General features: G+C 66.0%; 1 protein-coding gene across 2 annotated transcripts; it reads left to right on the forward strand.

Moving 5' to 3' along the window:
* Positions 1-191: 191 nt before the first annotated feature.
* Positions 192-8,499, forward strand: LOC123829195 (mas-related G-protein coupled receptor member F). 2 transcript variants are annotated; one of them, XM_045854718.1, is made up of 3 exons: positions 192-729; positions 3,616-3,729; positions 6,661-8,499. In XM_045854718.1, exons 2-3 carry the CDS (start codon positions 3,682-3,684, stop codon positions 7,642-7,644), a joined length of 1,032 nt encoding a protein of 343 aa, XP_045710674.1. In that variant the 5' UTR covers positions 192-729; positions 3,616-3,681; the 3' UTR covers positions 7,645-8,499. The 2 variants fall into 2 exon arrangements, with proteins under 2 accessions (XP_045710674.1, XP_045710673.1); XM_045854717.1 differs by having other exon boundaries at positions 193-729; positions 3,612-3,729.
* Positions 8,500-19,595: the final 11,096 nt, after the last annotated feature.

A 19,595-nucleotide genomic window follows, 5' to 3' on the forward strand; every position in this document is an offset into this window, starting at 1 on the left:
GATTTTCCACTCGGGCCATCTGATTGCCATTAGGGCTCGGAGAAGGGGATTCCTGGTCCTGGGAGCTCTGGGGGGGGCCCTGGGCAGCGACAGGGTGGGCGGGGGGCAGTGCAGGGTGGCCCCACTGCGCCAAGACTGTCCCCCCCCCCCACCCCGCTGCCTGCACCGCCCCCTGGGAGCAGCCCTCACCTGCTGCCCCCGGCTTCTCCGTGCGAGCCCCTGAGTGCATTGGAACAGCCGACGGGGACCCGCCCCTCCCCGGCGGAAAGGCCCAGCGGGAGCCCCGGGAAGGCACCCGGCAAGGGGACAGCGGGCGCTCCCTCTCTCCAGGATGCACGGCTGGACTCTGTCCACAGTGCTCGGGCCAACCTGACGTCAGCAGGCGGAGGGATGAGCTCCCAGCGGGGCTCCGGGGTGGGGGGGTGGTGCTCGGGAGCAGGGCATTCCTTCCCGAGGCCTCCTCAACCCGGTCCGGCCCCTCCCGCTCCTCCCCCGCCCCTCCCCCTCCCGCCGGGCCTGGAATTGGGTTTGGGGCGGGTTCTGCTTGCAAAGCCATCTTCCCCAGCAGCAGGGAGGGCTCTCCGCTGTGCCGCGCCGGGCTGTTGTTTGCCGAGGCTCCGGCGGTGCCCCGCGCCGGCGGCCTGCTGCACCGTGGGTCGCTGCGGAGGTGGGCGTCCCCGAAGGAGCCCTCCACGCAGGGGAGGCCCTGGAGGATCGGGACACCTGCAGGTAGCGCCACAGGCCCCGGGGCCCCGGGGGAGGGAGGTCCAGGACCAGGGCTGCAGGGCAAAGGCCAGGCAGGGTCAGAGGACGAGGTGGCACATTTGGGGCAGGCGGCCTCCAGCAACCACACCGCCCCAGGCGGGAGCCCCAACACCCCAGGGAGGGCTGTCACTGTGCCAGGGCCTCCTGGAAGACTCTCGAGGCTGCAGCGGTGCCAGGGACACCGGGGCCCTCCGACAGTCCCCTCCTGCGGGGCAGGCCCTGGGGGACCCCGCAGCCCCTGACCCCTGAGCTCTCCTCCACTTCCAGGTCCTGCTCTGTCTCCCTGGGCGTGGGAGCTGCTCTTCTGTCCCCCCGCCACCCTGGCCAGCAGCTGTCCAGGCCTGGGAGGGTGGGGAGGGAACACCCATCAGGCAGCATCCCAAGCTCCTACCGCTCTCACGCACTCTGCGAGCGCCCCACCACCGCACTCCCTCGTTCCGTGGGTGCTGAGCTGGGGCCCCGCGGGGCCAGCCCTGGGGTGGGCACGGTGGGCTGGCCTCAGCAGCCACAGGACGCTCGCTGCACGGCCGTGTCCCACCTTCTCCCAGGCCCGGGACGCCTGGCGTGGGGTTGGCAGAGGATGGAGGCTGAGCGCGAAACCTTCTGGAAGGTCTCACTTCCCCCAGAAGAGCCTCTTCAGTCCAAGTCGAGAGCAGAGGAGGGGGCCCCGCGTGAGGAAGCGCAGGCTGGCTGTGTCCGAGGGGAGCGCCAGCCGGGGCTCCCGGGTCCAGCCCGGGGAGGCGGCGCGGTGAGAGGCGAGGGCCGGGGAGACAGAGGAGCGAGGAGGCCGGCAGCCCCGACCCAGACCTCCTGGGGGGCGGCCTGCCCCGGGGGTGGGCTGGTGGGGATATCAAACACCTCTGGGGCCGGGTGGCCGGGCAAGGGGTCCGGGCAGCCAGGCAGGTGTTGGAGCCCAGCCTTGGCCTGCGTTTTGAGGGGAGGGTCAAGAGTGAGCTGAGCTGGCAGCTTTTTTTTTTTTTTTTCCCCCATCCGCTTTAGCGGAAGCTAACTCGGTCACGGGCCAGATCCCAGCCGAAGAGGCGCACACCCGCACACGCCCTCCCACACGCCCCACGCACATGCCACACACATGTCTTTTTACGGCCCATCTGGGGTGCACTTGGCTGCCGGAACGCGCTGCGTGAGCACGGCAGCTTCCCTGGGGGGGCTCGGAGGCACACGGGGTCGGGGGGGCGTGCGCCCACCGAGTCAGCCGCAGAGGTGAGCATGGGGCAGGGGCCTCAACCACAGGCCTGGTCCCAGCCCACTGCCCTTGGGGCACCTGCGTGGCTGGGCGTCCAGCGGGCCTGGGTGAAGGGGCGGGGCTGTCCACTGTCAGGACATCCCCCGGGGCCCGGCCGGGAGCGCAGCCCTCAGGGGCCGGAAGGGCACTGGGAAGGGTGGGCACAGAGCAGCGGCCGTGCCTGGGACGGGGTTGCAGCGGGGGAGGCAGGTGGTGGCAGGCAGGCCTCGGAGAGCTCGGGCAAGCCCCAGCCCGGGAGGAGGCCTGCTCGAGGCCGCGGGGCCCACCATGCTCCCAGCCGAGAGCGGCCTGGCTCCAGCCCAGAGAGCAGAGGGGGCGGAGGTTACGGTGCACAGGCCCGCTCTCTGCAAACCCCCACTGCACGTGCACCGTGACCTCGCACGCTCTGGCGTGCAGGGCACGCACCCACCCGGCCCCGAGAGAAACCTCCCGGGGCACCCGCGCAGCCCCACTGTGTGCCGGGTCAAAGTGTGCGTGTTCTCGGGGCTGCACTGGCGCCACCGCCTCTCGGGCCCCGAGGGTTAAGCAGGGGCAGGCAGCCCGCACCGACCCACCACCACCCTCTCCAGCCAACCATGGGTGTGCCTGCGGCGGCCCAGCCCCCGCTGGCGGCCCGTGAGGGGAAAGGAATTCCGGGGGAGTTGAGTGCTGCCCGGCTCTCCCTCCTGCGGAGGAGGCGCCTCGCGGCCTTCTGCCGGGCTGTGTCCCTGCAAGATGTCCCCTCCGCACACAGCCTCAGTTTCCCCACCCGCACAGCAGGAGGCAGGTTGGGGGGCCGGCGGGGGCGGGCCCATGAGCTCTGCCCTGCCGGCGTGGGCCAGCCTCTGGCAGGGAAGCCCCCTCCCGGGACTATGGCGCCCCCCCAGGCCTCCCCGACCTGCCTGCCGTCCCAGACGAGAGCCCTGCCGCCCCTCCACCAGCCTGGAGCCTGGGCCACCGCAGAGGCCCCCTTGCTTGCTCCCTCCGACGGCTCACTCCTGCCTCCCCGGCCGCCGGCGTCCTGGTCACACGCAGACCTGCACAGCTGCAGCCTGTGCGGGGCTGCGGCTGTTCTCCTGGGCAGGCAGCCTCCCTCCCACCCCCAGAGCACGACAGCACCTGTCTTGTGGCTGATAATAAGGACCCAGCGGGGTGATGGGTGTCAGCAGGCTGGCACGGCGCCCCCCTCCCAGCCGGCATTCACGGCGCAGGGACTGATGGGGCAACACAGACACTGATGATGCCCCAGCCGTCCTGCCCTTAAGGCACCTGTACGGGAAAGACCAGACACACCTTCACGCGTTACAAACACAAGACCCAGCCAAAGGCCTCCTCCTCCAGGAAGTCCCCCTGCCTGCTGGGGCTGACTGCTGGGGAACCCCTGTCCCATCGTGGGCTGAGCACAGAGGTGGGGCCCAGGAAACCTCTCCAGGGAGGCCTCACTCTCGTGTCAGTGGGCAGTGAACGCAGGTGGTGACCCCCGCCCGCCTCAGCAGAACGATCCCTGTGCCTCCTACGCGGCCCTGCCCCTCAGGGATCCGGGGGGCGAGGGCCTGGGGGGGTGGAGAGCACCGCCGCCCTGACGCGGTCCCTCCTGCCTCAGCCAGGTGGGCTGTGCCGGCCGCTGAGCCGTGAGCAGGGCCGCAAGGAACCCGGACTCCGCTGGCCTGGAGATGGCGGGAAACTGCTCCTGGGAGGGCGCCCCCGGCGACCGGAACAAGGCAAGTGTGCCCGGCAGCGGGGCAGGGGTGGCGGGAGGGGCGGGCCCAGCCCAGCATTCCCCACCCCCAAACTCATTGATTGCTCCACGGGCCCCCTCCTCTCACTCAGGATGGACGGGTGGGCAGCGGGATGTCCCTCGGGTCCCCATTGTCCTCACCACTGAGGCAAGCACGGGGGACCCCACACCCTTGAATCCCTTGGGGCATCAGTTACCAGCCCAGAGACCTCCCTCTGCCTTTGTCCTGTAGAGATGGGGTGATGGGCTATCTCCCCCGGCCACCCCGAGAAGCTGGCTCCGAGGGGGCCCTGCTGGCACAGTCAGTCTCTGTGGGGTGTGGCCCGCTCCGAGCCAGCCTGCCAGGGTTGCCCAAGGCCAGGGTCTGAGTCACGCGTCCTTCCTGGAGACTCTGACAGCCCCCACCCCACCCCAGGGACCCTGGAACGCTCTGGAGTTCCCTCCCACGTGCAGGAAAAACACCCTCGAGGCGGAAGGAACTTCTTGCTCACCTAGCGCCCCTGTTCCACACTTGAGGACACTGAGGCTGCCACGGGCACAGTGACGTGGCCAGGGCTGGGGGCGGAGGGCGGAGGTCGGGACAGAGCCGGGACTCCTGGCCCAGGGCCTGCCCTCAGCCCCTGGCATTTCCCTCCTCTGAGAGTGACCACTGAGGGGTGGCGGCCTCGTGGGGCAGCGGTGGGACAGCCCCGGGGGGAAGGCCCCAGAAGACCCTGGCAGAAGGCAGGGCCGGGGCAGGCCAGGCTCCAGAGCAGGCATTTCACAAGGCGGTACGTGTCAAGCGGTGGCAGCCCCACGCCCCGTGACTCACCGCCCGGCCCTCCCGCCCCGACTCCGGGCTGGGACTGCGGGCCCTTTCCAGCCTGGAGAGGCAGGGAGTGACCGGCCTGCCTGCTCCAGCGCTGTGGCCCGGTCCCTCCCGGCATTGGGGCCCGTCCTCCTCGGGCCTGTTCAGGCCTCGGGTCTCACTGATGGCTAGGTCTGGGTCCCCGGCTGAGGGGAGGCTGGTGAGCAGCTGCCCTGTGGCCCGGAGTGGTCCAACCACCCCCAGGAAATGCTGAATAACGGGCCCGTTAAGGGGCTTGGGGGTTGCCGGACAGACAGACGGACCGAGGCACGGAGCCAATAAATGTTCCCAGTGGATGATGGGCGGTGGACAGGACCCCTTCAAGTGCTTGCCCAAAGTTTGGCCCACACCCTGCAGGCCCTGTCTGTAGATCCCCCTTGACCCGGCTCAGAAGGCCCCTCGCTTTTTCTCAGGGTGTCAGACCCCGAGAGCTGCCCCTTGGGACCCAGCTTCCTGCCTGGGCTGGCGGCCATCTGGAAGGTGGCACTGCGGTCCCGCTTTAAGAACCTTCCCGTTTGTTTTGTTTGGGAGAGCCCCGAGCCATGGGAACTGGTACCCAGCCTTGGATGGGGGACGGAGGGTGGGGAGGTGGGTGGGGCTGGCTCTGTGTAGAGTGCTGAGATGGATGCGTGCTGAGGTGGATTAGTGATGTCTGCCCGGGTGTGGGATGCGCAGCTGCCTGCTCTGGGCAGCCTTGGAGTGAGAGGTGAGAACCAACCTCGACAGCAGGAGGACCGAGCCTAGCACGGAGGTGTGATGTGTTTGGCCCACACGGTGGCTTTTACATGTGAACCTTTAAAGATCAGGGAAGTCCCGTTACAACCTGGAGTCCTGGCGTCTCTGGGGACAGGGACGGACGGTCAGGGCTGGAGCAGAGTGGCCACCCGCTTCTCCGGGTGGGGGCTGGTGCTCCTCATTTCCCCGCCCCCCGCCACCCGCTCCCTGCACCTGGCCCGCCTTCACTGCATCAGACACTGACCCAGGCCCTGCAGGTGGGACTGAGGTCCAGCCGCACTCACGCGAACAGTCAGACCGGGTGTTAAAACACCGAAGTGCTTCCCCGCACCCCTCCCCAGGGACCCCAACCAGGTCCAGACCCCCCACCACCCAAGTCCCAGAGGGGCCCCTGGCCTGGCTTTATACATATATAACATATTTTTTATTTTAGAGAGGAGGGAGGGGAGAGAGAGAAACATCAATGTTGACTGCCTGTCTTCTGTATGAACTCTGGCCGGGGACCAAACCCGCAACCCAGGGCTGTGCCCTGACCGGGAATTGAACCAGAGACCTTTCGGTTTGCTGGGCAACACCCAACCCACTGAGCCACACCTGCTGGGGCAGAGAAGATTTTATTTTTTAATAAATACGTTTGCATTTTAGTATGAAATACTGCAAGCAGATAGAAAAGCTGAGGCAATAGTACAAAGAACACCACACACCCTCCAGCGGCTCGCTGTCACCCTCTCTCCACATCCCCGCCCCCTCCCCCTCCCCCTCCCGAGCGCTACACCTTTCCCCACAACTGCGTGAAAGCAAATCGCAGACACCAAGCCACTTTGCCCCCAGTGGCCTGCCTCCCCAAAGAACACAGACACTCCGACAGGTAGAGAGTCCATTCTCCCAGCCAGGCAGCCTGGAGTCCGCACGCAGGCGGTCGCCCCAGCAACACCCCCGCAGGGCCCCTGGAGCGGCGGAGCGCCCTAAGACACAGTGCATGCTCACTGGCCACATCTCTCCTCCTTCCTCCTGGAGAGGCCCCTCGGCTTTTCCCCGCTCGGCGTGGCGGACATTTTTTGAGTGGCTGTTGGGACAGGTGGGCGGTCCGGTGCCCTTCTTGGTGACCAGCTATTTTTCACGGTCATTCCCGTAGGCTGCTAGCGCCAGAGTCTGGGTCACAGAGTGGAATCGGAAGTGTCATCTGCTCTAGTTGGAGCCAAGTAGTTCGCTCCAGAGCCGGTGGCGCTCCGTGTCCGTCGGGAGGGCCAGCACGCCTAGACACGTGTGGGGGCGGGGTTGGGGGCGGGCCCACCCGGCCTCACCGGGTGTCTCCCCTTCCCTGCCGCGCAGATGTGTTCCGGCGGGAGCGAGGCCCCAGAGCTGTACAGCCGTGGCTTCCTGACCATGGAGCAGATCGCCGCGCCGCCGCCGCCGGCCGTCGTGAACTACATCTTCCTGCTCCTCTGCCTGTGCGGGCTCGTGGGCAACGGGCTGGTGCTCTGGTTCTTCGGCTTCTCCATCAAGCGGAGCCCCTTCTCCATCTACTTCCTGCACCTGGCCGGCGCCGACGCGGGCTACCTCTGTAGCAAGGCCGTGCTCTCCATCCTCAACACGGGGGGCTTCCTGAGCACCTTTGCCGAATACGTCCGCGCCGTGTCCCGGCTCCTGGGGCTCTGCACGTTTGTCGCCGGCGTGAGCCTCCTGCCGGCCATCAGCGCGGAGCGCTGCCTGTCCGTCGTCTTTCCCGCCTGGTACTGGCGCCAGCGGCCCAAGCGCCTGTCGGCCGTGGTGTGCGCCCTGCTCTGGACCCTGTCGCTCCTGGTCACCAGCATCCACAACTACTGCTGCGTGTTCCTGGGCCGCCAGGCCGCGGGGGGCGCCTGCCGGCACATGGACGTCTTCCTGGGCGTGCTGCTCTTCCTGGTCTTCTGCCCGCTCATGGTGCTGCCCTGCCTGGCGCTCATCCTGCACGTGGAGTGCCGCGCGCGGCGGCGCCAGCGCTCCGCCAAGCTCAACCACGTCATCCTGGCCGTGGTCTCGGTTTTCCTCGTGTCCTCCATCTACCTGGGGATCGACTGGTTCCTCTTCTGGGTCTTCCAGATCCCCGCCCCCTTCCCCGAGTACGTCACCGACCTGTGCATCTGCATCCACTGCAGCGCCAAGCCCGTGGTCTACTTCCTGGCGGGGAGGGACAAGTCGCAGCGGCTCTGGGAGCCCCTCAGGGTGGTCTTCCAGCGGGCCCTGCGGGACGGCGCCGAGCTGGGGGAGGTCGGGGGCGGCACGCCCAACACGGTCGGCATGGAGATGCAGGGCCCCCCTGGGAACGCCTCCTGAGGGGCGGACCCCCGGAGGGGAGGCAGGGGCCTGAGCAGCCGGGACCTCCAGAGACCCTTCACCCGGGACAGGAACTGGGCAGCGGCCCTGGTGCTGAATACAAGGGGGAGAGTCTGCCTCCTGCCCCTCAGGCCTCCCTCTCCGTGGGCGGGAGGCTCTGTGAGTGAGCAAGAGACCCAGCAGCCACCAGCCAACACCTTCTGTGGCCTCACCAGGCCCCGCCCCGGCCATCCTCCTGCATCAGCGACCCCGGAAGGTGTCCTCAGGTGGTGGGCCTCCTTACCGCAGGCTGGTCCGGAAAGGAGATGGGAGGGGCCCCCAAGCCCTGTCCACCTCCTGCCCCTTTACAGGAGCCCGCCTGGGAAATGACACAGCCCCGCCCTCACCGTCATCGGGCCACCAGCCTCCTCCCGCCATCGGGACACCTGTTCCGGCCTCAGCACCCTCTCTGGGCGCCGCTGGTGCTGGTGGCAGACCCGGACTGGAAGGGGCTGTCTGGGACAGCGCGCTGGGTCACCCGCCCCCCGCCCCCTTGGTGGACCCTGTGGTGACAGCGAGCAGGCAGAGGCGGGAAGGACCTTCAGCCAGCCTGGGCAGGTCACTTTCTCTTCTGGTTCCGTGCCGGCCAGCCCGGCAGCCTTCCGGAGCAGGCGGCGCGTCCCGGCTGCTATCCGCCTGGTCCTTGGGCGCCTGCAGACCTTCTACACGGTCTCCGGGCCCCAGGCCCGCCCCCAAGTGGGCACTGGCCCTACCGGGCCACCCCAGCCCACCATCAAGCACAGTGGCCCAGCGTAGCCAAAGGAAGTTTTACAAAAGACGATAAGTGTGCATCAATAAATTTTGTATCTTACCGCCTCCGTCCTCTCCACAGTCCGGTTCCTGACTGGGATGCCCTCGGGCGACGGCAGCTCTGGGCGGCCTTTCCACGCACAGGGAACCTCCCAGCAGCACCCCCTGTCCTGGCTCTCGAGCTGCCTCCCCCGGCTGCTCTGTGCTCCGTGGCCCCCCCACCCCACCCCACGTGCTGCCTCTCCTGGCAGGGAGTCGGCTCCTCTGTGGAGTGAGCTGCGGTCGGCCAGCCACGCCCCCGCTGGGTGCCCTCCAGGGCCCTCTCCCGCCCACCCACCCCGGCCCCTGCTGTCCCTGGGAACCTCAGTTTCCATCGCACCTACTCGGTGCCAGGCCCTGTGCTACTATGGCCCCCTGCCTGTGAGGCGCACAGTGTGTCCACACGGAAGCCCCCCGGGGTGGGGGGGCTGCATCTTCTCCTCTTGCTCCCCGTCCAGACTCCCCTAGGCAGGGCAGCCCCATGGGCCAGCACCCCCTACTTCATGCAGGGACCGTGGCCCCTTCATAAGGGTAGCTGAGGGGCCATTTGGGGGCCTGGGTCCTCAGTGTCTGGAGTCCACCCCTTCCCCCAGGAACCCCCGTCCGAGGCCTCCAGCCCCGAGCCCTTGCGGGGAGCGTCCCCCCACCCACGCCAGGAGACGGGAGGGGCCGCCCCGCCGAGGCTCAGAGCCCAGGCCCCGTGGGCAAGGGCTGCCTGCCCACCCACTCCGCTGGCCCGGAGGCGAGCAGAGGCCTGGGCCCCGTGTGAACACGATCCACCCTCAACGGCACCAGGCCTGGGAGGCAGGGTGGGGGGTGGGGGTCAGCGCCAGGAACTGGGCCTCTCCCAGCCGGCGGACCTCCTCATGCGCCCAGCACTGGTCTGGCTGCGGAGCAGCCTTGCTCTCCCCCGACCGCCCACAGGCCCGGGGAGGGGGGGTCGGGGCACCTCCTGCCCGCCCGGGTGCGGAGGGGAGGGGAGGCAGCCGGAGCAGCAGCAGCCATGGGCCTCCACCACTTCCCTCCCCCTCCTCTGGGATTTAATTATCAAAACAGGCCAGGGGGGCACGCAGGGGTGGGGCGGTGGGCCGTCCACCTCCCACCCCGGCCGAGAAGGCAGCACAGCTGGGCCCCAGCGCCCACCCCTCCAAGCTGCCTTCTTTCTGGGGGTCTGGTAAAAGTTTCCGCCCTACACTGCAGCCAGGGACCCGGCCACTCCCTGCTGAGAACCACGCCTCAGGCTGTGGGACCACAGGGCTGCGTCCAGGGCAGGGGCACTGCCCTGCGGACGGGGGAGGTGCTGGGGGGCTGGGCCAAGGGGCGCGTCACCCAGCAGCTCTAGTGCTCACGAAGCAGGACTTCCTCCCCAACGGGACCTGGAGGGCGGGGGTGGGCTGGGCAGGGCAGAGCGTGGCGCTCACATGCTTCCTGTCACCTCTCTCTACAAACACGGACAAGAGGAGAAGTCCCCTCTTTTAGTCGGTGAGAGGGATGAACAGCGAAAGTCAAGAGCAAGACTCTGGGAGCCAGGGCCACCACCTACCGGTTGTGGGACCTCGGTTTTGCTGTGCCTCAGTTTCCCTGAGTGCCACAGTCAGGCCTCGGGCCCAAGATGGGGGGGAAGGGAGGAGGTGGGGCCACGGAAGGAGAGATGTTCACGGCAACAGCCCATCCCAGGAACAGGTGATTAAGGCACAGACCGCCATTTATTGAGGACCTACTATGTGCTGTGGGTCTGTGTTAAGAGCTCCACCTACAAATTTCATTTGATCTTCACAACAGGCTCCGTGGCGGCAGCGGCTAGTGCCTGGTGTGGAAGCCGGGCTCACGGGTGGGTGGGGCTGCTCATCCAAGGTCAGCCCCCCCAGGTGGACAGCCCTGGCCGCAGCCCCACCACCGTCCACAGGCTCCGTGACCACCTAGTTTCCTGGAAGCGCAGGCCTCTGACCTCTGTGCTGGCCGTCGGCAGAGCACCGGGAGTCAGGGTTCCGTGTGACACCTGCCGCCGCCCAAGGACACCCCAGACCCCCCTTGTCGGCTCCACGCAAGACTGAGACCAGAGGGACAGCTCTGTGTCGGGCTGTGGGCCTCAGAAACGCAGTGGGGGCAGGAAGCGGACAGCACAGCAAAGCCCTGGACACTCGGGCCCCTTGCTGTCTTCACCTGCCCCCAGTGAGCGAGCAACTGCCCGCCCGGCACCCGCCCGGCGCCCACCCGGCTTCCTCGAGCCCCCCGCCTACTGTGGTTTTGCGATAACATGGGCTTTCTATTGCATGCCGGAATTTCAAAGCCAAGGTCTTGTGGCATGAGCTCAGCTCAGTTCACAGCCCTCGGCCGGCCAGGCGGATTCCTTCTCCCCAGGATCCAAGGGCTGCTTCTAGAAGCAGGATGGAAAGACAATGGACTTTTACGGTCTAGCCTCTCTGGGAGGGGGAGAAGCCAGGGCCAACGGGCCCTTCACACATGCCGATGATGCCAAAGCGAGGCAAACACACCGCAGAGACCTTCCCGAACCGGGGCACCCGGGTGCAAGCACAAAATATGGTATTTTAAGCCGGTGGGGGGCAGGGCAGGGGGGGTCGGGAAAGCAGCCAGTGGGGCTCAGAGACAACAACAGGACACAGTTCACAGAGTTGAGACTCATGGAAAGCTCTGCTCAGTGGGTCCAAGCGCCAGCGCGAAGTTTCCTGGCAAGGCAGAGCGCTTACCCACCCGGACAGATGGTTCTGCAACATCGTTCCAGTCGGTTTCGCTGCTGTCTGGTTTACATCCAGTAAAATGCATTCAGTTCATGTGCAGCCCAGCAAACTCTGACCTGCATGCGCCGCGTCTTCACCCAGTGGGTGCATGGATGTTCCCTTCCACCCGGAACTTCCCAGGGAACCGTGGACCCCCTTCCTCAGGCCAGCCCCTGCCGCGGCCAGCAGCCTGAGCCGACAGTCACCTCAGCTTCCTGTGGCTAGAGAGCACTGGTTGTAGATTACAGATTAGTTTCACGGACAGACACTGGTTGTAGATTACAGGTTAGTTTCAAGGCTAGAGAGCACTGGTTGTAGATTACAGGTTAGTTTCATGGATCCACACCAACTTCCCTCTGACGTTTGGTGAGGAGTGCAGAAACCCACGTTTCATCTAGCCTGGGGGTGGAGTGCGCAGGGGGGCTTCCAGAGATCTTCCCTGTAAACACACTGGATCCCGGCCCCGGGATATGTTCCTGCGGTCGCCCCTATTTCCTGGTTCTCGGCTCTGCTTCTGTCTGGGTTGCACTTATTCATTCTCAGGGGACACTTGAAATGGCAGGCCCCCATTTACATTTGACGAATTCAGCAATCCCAGCAGAAAGAGAGTGTCCCTCCCCGGTGATTCTAACACCCCAGAGACTGCACCCACCCCCTCCCCCCACAGGCCAGGCCCTGGAGCGCGAGGCGGGGCCGGCGCCGTGAGGAGGGGGCCGGTCTTACCCAAACCCAAACCCACCGGGCTGGGAGCTGAAGGCAGCCTCTGGCCGACAGCCAACAAGGGACTGAAGAGCATTCGGCTTCTGTGCTCCCAACAGCTGCGAGAACTAGTCACCAAAACCAGGCCCCCCGTCGCGCACACGCCTGGACTCTGCACCCAGCACCAGGGTGCCCTCCCTCGGGCACTCAGCCCCCCCAGGCACTCAGCCCCCCCACCAGGCCTCCACTGGATGGTCCCCAGGAGACCTTGGGCGTTGGGGACAGAGCTGACCCACCTCCCAATGCAGCGACGGTGTCCCTGTGCCACACCCCCCCAGGGTCCAGCCAAGAGCGCATCAGAGGGCGGGGGTCTGTAAAGTGACTTTGCTTCTCCCAGGTCTGAGGGCCCCCCCACTGGTCAGGACTCTTGGTTGCAAGTGACAGACACACACGCACTGAAATACATGCACATGCATGTGCACACACACACACACACACAGAAGGGACTGGCCCCCATTACTGAGAAGTCCAGGGTGAGTGGGCTCCAGCCGGAGCTGGATCCGGCCGGGTACCTGGACCCAGGGACCCGTCGTCCATCCTCAGTAATTCGTCAGGACACGTGAGCAGGGGGACACGCCAGGCACGGGGGCTGCCAGACCCCGAGCACCCTGCCTGTCGGCAGCTCACGTCCTCTCGGGCGGTCTGTCTGCGTCCCCCGGTCTGTGTCACTGTGCCCCTGTCCCAGCCCCTTCTCTGCAAGCCCAGAACCGGAGCCTCGGACAGTCGGAGCCACGTGCCCCGGGATGGCCATGAGCACCGCAGAGCCACCTGCCCTCGAGTCAGCTCTCTTATCAGCGCTGACCTGGGGACGACGGCCCCAGCTTCAGCGTCTCCTCCTTCACGCCGATGCCCAGCGTGCGCCCCACTATCCAGCCCCCGAGGGGCAGGTTCCAGGGGTCCCAGACGTCTGGGGCCTGACCCCCGGCCCCTGCTCAGGTCCTGCAGGTCCCCTGGCACGCTGGGTGACACCGGTGAGGTGTCTGCCTGCATCCTGCCCTGGAGGGATCCCGTTTCCCCGATAGGTGGTCCCCAACTAGCAAGTAGCCGAACTCAGACGTGAAATAACGTCCAGGTGCCCTGGACTCGGAGTCCAGGGCGCCTTCCTCCCCCCCACCCCTTCAGCAGGCAGAGCCCGCTCGCCAGACCCTCACTGGGCGGGCGGTGGGGGCGGAGGTGTAAGGGCCTCTCCTCACCCACAAGGGCCCGGCTCCCTCCGCGGCCCGGCCCCGCCCCCGCCGACGGGGCCTGCTCATGGTCGGAGGTCCCCATGGCCGTCCCGGATGACCCCGTAAGGCCGGGGTCGGCCTCCACCGCTTCCTGCAGGCCCCAGCCCCATCCATCTCCCTGCAGCCCAGCCCTCCCCGCCCCCCCCGCAGGAGCTGAGGGCGTGCCTCCCAGTGGGTGGGGCCGGCCTGCCGCCACACCCCAGCTCCTGCCAGCTTCTCAGCAGGAGCCTGGAGACGGCTCTCTGAAGGGTCCTGGGCACAGGCCGGACAAGAGTCCCGGGGCCGTTGTCATGCAGCATATGTGTCGTCTGCTTGTATTAGGAAACGTGCATAGGTCACGAGTCCGGTTCAGGCGGCCGGAACCACACATGCCGAAGGGGCGGCGTCCACAGCAGACCCCGAGGCTGGGAGTCGGAGCCCCAGGTGCTGGCCGTTCGGTCCAGGGAGAGGGCTGTCTTCTGGGCTTCGGCCGGCAGGAGGGAGGGAGCGCCCCCTGGTGTCTCTTCGCAGGAGGGCGCTGATCGTACTAGACCAGGGCCCCACCCGAGTCACCTCCCTGAAACTTGCCGCGCTCCTCACAAGCCCACTTCCACACACAGTGGGGGAAGGGGGGTGGTCAGCGCTTCCACAGGCGGGTGTGAGGGGACACTAGCCAGCCCACAGCAGTCGGGACGAGGACTCTCCTCTCTTCGAAACTCCCAAATCCCTCTCCTCCTCCCTGGGTCCCAACATGTGACCACCCTCTACTTTCACTGAAAACCAGGATGCCCGAGAAAGGGCAGCGTCATCTGCCCACCTCCCGCCCCACGGTCACGAACCGTGGCCGGTCCCCCCACCTCTCCCGGTGACGCCCGGCCCCCAGCTGGGCCTGCCCCTCTGCCACGTGGGGCCCCCTGCCCGGGGCGCCCCCTGCAGCCCCGGCCCCTTTCTTGCACCGTCAGCCCCTCCCGCTGTGCCGAGTCATTCCCGCCCGCACACGCCGTGCGGTAGTGCCCACGTCCTTCCAGAAAATACGTAAAATAAAACCTCTGCCTCCAAGCCTCACTTCCCCGCCCCCCCGTTACAACAGACACCTTCAGGAGGTCACTGCACTCCCCGACGCCACAGCTGTCTCCTCGGTGCATCTGGGGGTGGGTCTCTGCTGTGGAGCGTCACCCCCTGGGGGTTCTTCTGGAGCCACCCCTGGGTGCGCTAACCCTTCAGCAGCTGGGGTCTGTTCGAGTCTCGGGGTGACCACCGCCCCGCTAGGGGACGCCACCGCGTCGGAGGGTGTGTTCCTCCTGCCCACCGACCGCCTCCCTCCTTGCAGTGCAGGACGTCACCTCCAGGGGGCAGCAGTGCCCGTCTGCTGGTCCCTCTGCCCCAGGACCTGGCTCGGCGCGGCCCAGTCTGCCCGCAGTGAGCGCCTGCGGGCAGACACCTAGTGGCAGCTAGGAAGGGGCCTGTGGGCTCAGGGCCCCTGGCCAGGCCCTGGGATCCCGACCCAGAGCAGGCAGGGGCCCGATGCGTGTGGGGAGGTGGGGGTGGGGGGCCAGTGTCTCGAGAACTGTGGGCGCCGGTGGGCACCCCACCCTGCCCACTCTGCCTGTGCCCTCCCGTCCTGGGACAGCTGCCCAGACACTCCTCTGCGTGGCCTTTGAGTGTGCCATGTTCACCAGGCCCTGCGGCTAGGGTCCCGTCAGCCAGGGAGGGGCCGTGGAGCAGGGTCTCCAGCCAGGAGGGGCCTCGCTCTGTCCTCCACACTCGCCTGCCCCTGGCCCCTGGTGTCTCCCAGCAGCCCGCCCTCCTCAGGACTGCCTGCCCCACCCACCCCGAGGCCCCACCTACTTCAATAGGCCCTACCCACTCAGAGGCCCCACCTTGTGCGTGTTTCCTGCCCTGGTGGCTGCTGGTCCTCTGGGGTGGGCTTGTCCATCACGGTCATTGCTGTGTGTGTACACGTACATGCATGTACTGTGTGGGGTGTGTACATGTGTGCACACACATGTTATATATGTACACATGTCTTGTATGCCTATAGCCTTGTGTGTCTGGCACACACTAGAAACTGATAAATACTATTTAACCGTGTGTTGAACCTAAGACACATCTGACCGTGGCCACTGCAGGCTGGAAACAAAGAAACAGTTGAGATAATTTTTTAAAAGATTTTATTCATTTATTTTTAGAGAGGGAAGGGAGGGAGAAAGAGAGAGAGAGAAACATCAATGTACGGTTGCTGGGGGTCATGGCCTGCAACCCAGGCATGTGCCCTGACTGGGAATAGAACCTGCGACGCTTTGGTTCGCAGCCTGCGCTCAATCCACTGAGCTACGCCAGCCAGGGCGAGATAATTTTTTTTAAAGTTCCTGAAATACAAACCTCTAGCAAACTGATAAATGAAAAAAAAAAAAAAAAGAAGTGAAGGCACAAATAAAATCGGCAGGCGGGATCAAGCTTTTAACAACCGTACCAGTATCACACAGACACAGGACACCAGCAAGCAGCTCAGAAAAACCTCGGCGGCCCTCGCGCCCAGGGACTGCACACCTGAGCAGACCGACGCGCCGGAGAAGCTGGGGCCGCAGGGCTCTTGGGAGCTGTGCGCGGCCGCGCGCCCGCCCGCACGGCCCACCGGGCCAGATGGTCCCGGCGCCTGCCAACCGTCACGGGACGATAATCCTTCGTGACGCACGCTGGCCCGGGCGCCGAGGAAAAGGGCAGGCTCTCCAGGGCGGCCTTGCGGCTCTGACACAGAAGGACAAAGAGAGCCCCAGAAGGCTGGGTGATGGGCCAGTTCTCCGACGGGCACGGATGAAAATTCGCTAAAAAAAATCAGAACCACCGGGCCAGGGGGGAGAACAGAGCAAACTAGGAAGGATTTATGCTAGAAACACAAGGATAAATAACCGCCAGGAAACCTAAGACCACATGTTCACCCCAAACACAGACTACGGGAGGAAAAGAAAAAAAATGATTAAGTAGATGCAGAAGAAAAACTGTGATAAACGTTACCACTCGTTTCTGACAAAACTGTCAGAAAACTACAAAGGGGACTTGCTCACCCCAGCAGGGCCTCAGGTGCCGGAGGTTTACAGGGGCAGGAGAATCCCGGGGCAGCGAGGGAAGCAGGGGAGCCTGAGAGCCACCCGTCCCCAGCCGAGGGGCCGCAGCCTTGAACTTCTGCACCTCACGGTCCTTTGTCCTGGTCCCTGAGCCCCAGGCCCCAGGAGCAAACCACCGAGTTTCGGGCCAAGTTGTTACGCAGCCATGGAAACGGCCATTTCTCCCTCGGCTGAGTTGGGACGCCCTGGCCCCCCCCACCCCGAGACCCTGGCTCTGATCCCACCCCACCCGCACCGGTCCTCTGCACCCCGGCCCCCACAGAGGAAAGACACCCCAAGTCCTGCCCAAGCCGCAGCCTCACGGCCGGCAGCAGCCCCCGCGCCTCAGACTAACTGTGGACAGACCCCCGTGCTCCCGCCTCTCACGGCGATCTTTGTCTCTTTCGAGGAGGGCTCCACGCTCTGAAAACGGTTTCCATTTTTCGTACCACTGCTGGGAGTCACAGCTGTTGGGGGGCTGTGTTCCTACGCGAGAGCTGCAGCGACATGCTGACCAGGAGTCTCAGTCCGCGCCTCCTGCAACCCGGCAGCCCCTCCCTGAGGGGGGCGGGCCCCCATGAGGCCGACACCTCCCACGACGGAGCGTGCTGTGCAGCGGGGCCCTGCCCGGGCCTCTCTGTGCTGCGGGGCCAGCCTCAGCGTCACCGCAGCCTGGGCCCCGCTGACTCCTGCACGGAAGTGGCGTCTCTGGGGTCACTCGGATAGAGAGCCGACGCCCCGCACAGGGTGGGCGCGGCCATGGTGCTCGGACCTCTAGTGCTGGAGGACCGGGAGGACACGTCCCTGGCCAGCTGTGTCCTCTCGAGGGCGGGGGGCAGGGTGTAAACGGGACCAGGACACCAAGATACTCCTTCACTTGCCGGAGATGACAGGAATTTCCAGCACCTGCACCCACTGGGCTGTGATCTCCCCCAGGCGCTCCCCGCCCCCCCCCAACTTCCTTCCCTCCACCCACCCAACACCACTGAGGTCTCCAGGGTGTTTCCGCATGAATCAGAAGCTGGAAGCGCCCCCTCTGCGTGGCCACGGCTGTGTGCATGACCCGATGGGCAGGGCGCAGGGGTGACCCCGAAAGGCCAACCGCACAGCCTCACACAGAGCCTGCTCTACCCACCCGGGGGTGGGGGTGGGCAGAGCCAGCTTGGGTCGGGGCGCCAGTGGCTGATGCCGCTGCCCGCCCGCGCCTGAGGACTACGAAGGGTGCGGCGTTTCACAGGAAGTCGAGGGGCGTGAGAGACCCCCGGGCGGGTCTCTTTCTCTGGGTCCCGCCAGCGCCACCTCAGCCCGTGGACTGAATCTAAGTGTGGCCACCCCGTGAAGTGGTTCGCCTCAGAGCTGGAGCACACCCCGAAACTGCGGCCCCCAAACGCCTCTGCACACCCCCATCAGCAACGCAGGTCAACGTGACACCCCATGCCCCGGTGGGATTCACCCCGGGAGCTCGAGGTCGGTGCAGCGCTCAGTAGCCAAACCACGTGCTGTGCCGCCTCGGCATGGTAGGGGACGGACCCCACGGTCGCCCCGGCAGCCACGGGAAAAGCCGACGGCAGAGGCCGACCTGTTCACGGTTTGGGAATCAGGTAAGAGACGTGCAGAAGCAACTCTCGACAAACGGAAGAGGGGAGGGAGCGCAGGCTGCCCGGCAAACGGCACCCGGGGGTCCCGGCCGGGCGGAGGCCGCTCGGCCCTGCCCACCTCCTGACCCGGCGCTCGCTGGGGGCCGCGGGTGAGTGCACGGCGTGTGGATGGTCCTCCCGCGGGAAAGCCGCCTGGGGCAGCTCCCTGGCAGGCAGGGCGGACGGGGGAGCCGGCCGGCGGCCGCGGAGGGCAAGAGGGAAATCGCCGCTGCAGGAGGCAGCCGGCCACACACGGGAGAGAAGCAGCAAAACCACCCACGGACGGTGGCCCTCCCCGGCAGACCCGAGCGTCTGCCCGCCCCGAGGAGGGGAAGCCTGCTTCCTCCCTCTGCTTCTTCTCCAGGCAGAGAAGTTTCCAGACCAAATAAGGCTGCGGCTCTTGCAACGCCCCTGGCACGGCGCACCACTCCTTGTCAGTGGTGCCAGGTCACAGCCCGGGCACGGGCCGTCCAGAGCAGCGCGGTGCCCATCGGCCCCTCCCCCTGGGGCACGCCCCACACACGCCAGGGAAACACGCGCGGGCCGGCCTGTGGGGGGTGACCACAGGCCTGCTGGCTCAGAAGGGCCCGGAGCCCACATGAGGGCCGGACTCCCAAACCAGCAGCCCCTGCAAGCGGCCGACCGGCTCCTGGGGCCCAAGCACCGCGGCCTGGGCTCCAGCAGCCCCCGTGTGGGGGGAGCCCGTGGGTCTCGGGAGGCGATTCTGAGTGCCGAGGTGCCAGGTGTGCTTTCGGGTATCTGGTCCTCCCAGCAGCCCTGTGCCATAGGTCCTGTCGTTCCCCGGTCTCCAGGTGGGGGAGGCGTGAGGCCGGGCCTGGACGAGGTGGGTCCGGAGCAAACCCAGGGCCGAAAGGCCGTGAGCCCAGGGCTCTCCTGTGTTGTCCGGCCCAGACTGCAGGGGGAGGGAGGCACGCCCCTGGGAGGGGGGGAGTCCTTGGCCCCCCAGCTCCCCAGGTAGCCGTGGTCATGCTTGCTGTCTGGGGGGACTGCTGGCTCCAGACGGTTTTTCCTTTTTTGGGGGGCTCCCTTGTCTGAACCAAGAGCAGGACATTTTTCAAGCAACAGCGACAAGCAACACCTTCCTAACAAGGTCTCTGCACGAGAGGGAAACGTTCTATGCAGAAACCGTCAACCCCGACAGTTTGTGTTTTTTTTAGAGATATTATTCTTTTTTTAAAGATTTTATTTATTTATTTTCAGAGAGGGAAGGGAGGGAGAGAGAGAGAGAGAGAGAAACATCAATGTGCGGTTGCTAGAGGCTGTGGCCTGCAACCCAGGCATGCGCCCTGACTGGGAATCAAACCTGCAATGTCTGGTTCACGGCCCTTGCTCAGTCCACTGAGCTATGCCAGCCCGGACAACCCCGACAGTTTAAAGATACATCAGAGCTGGCCAGAGTGGCGGTCCATGAGGGAGGGGCGCTCCCTGCAGGGGCAGGCCCCGCACCAGGTCCCGGTGGGCACTGCTCACCCGCACCCCGGCTGGCATGCGCTGCTGCCCACCGCTCCGCCCGGGGGCCGCTCAGCACGGCTGGCAGGGAGGGGTGCCCGTCCCGTCACAGAGGGGCAGACCGGCTCCAGGAGGGGAAGGGACTCGCCGAAGCCACAGTGGACGGAGGCGGCCTTCAGACCTGGGGGCTCCCAGTTCCAGACCCTCCCA

This window comes from Phyllostomus hastatus, unplaced genomic scaffold (genome assembly GCF_019186645.2).
Source record: "Phyllostomus hastatus isolate PE091 unplaced genomic scaffold, TTU_PhHast_1.1 phas_scaffold_11, whole genome shotgun sequence".
NCBI lineage: Eukaryota > Metazoa > Chordata > Mammalia > Chiroptera > Phyllostomidae > Phyllostomus > Phyllostomus hastatus.

Bases quoted from the DNA above. Each gene is read 5' to 3' on its own strand.
- LOC123829195 (XM_045854718.1), top strand. From the start codon at position 3,682: ATGGCGGGAAACTGCTCCTGGGAGGGCGCCCCCGGCGACCGGAACAAG. The intron at 3,730-6,660 runs GCAAGTGTGCCC...CCTGCCGCGCAG, and splicing joins CCCCCGGCGACCGGAACAAG to ATGTGTTCCGGCGGGAGCGA.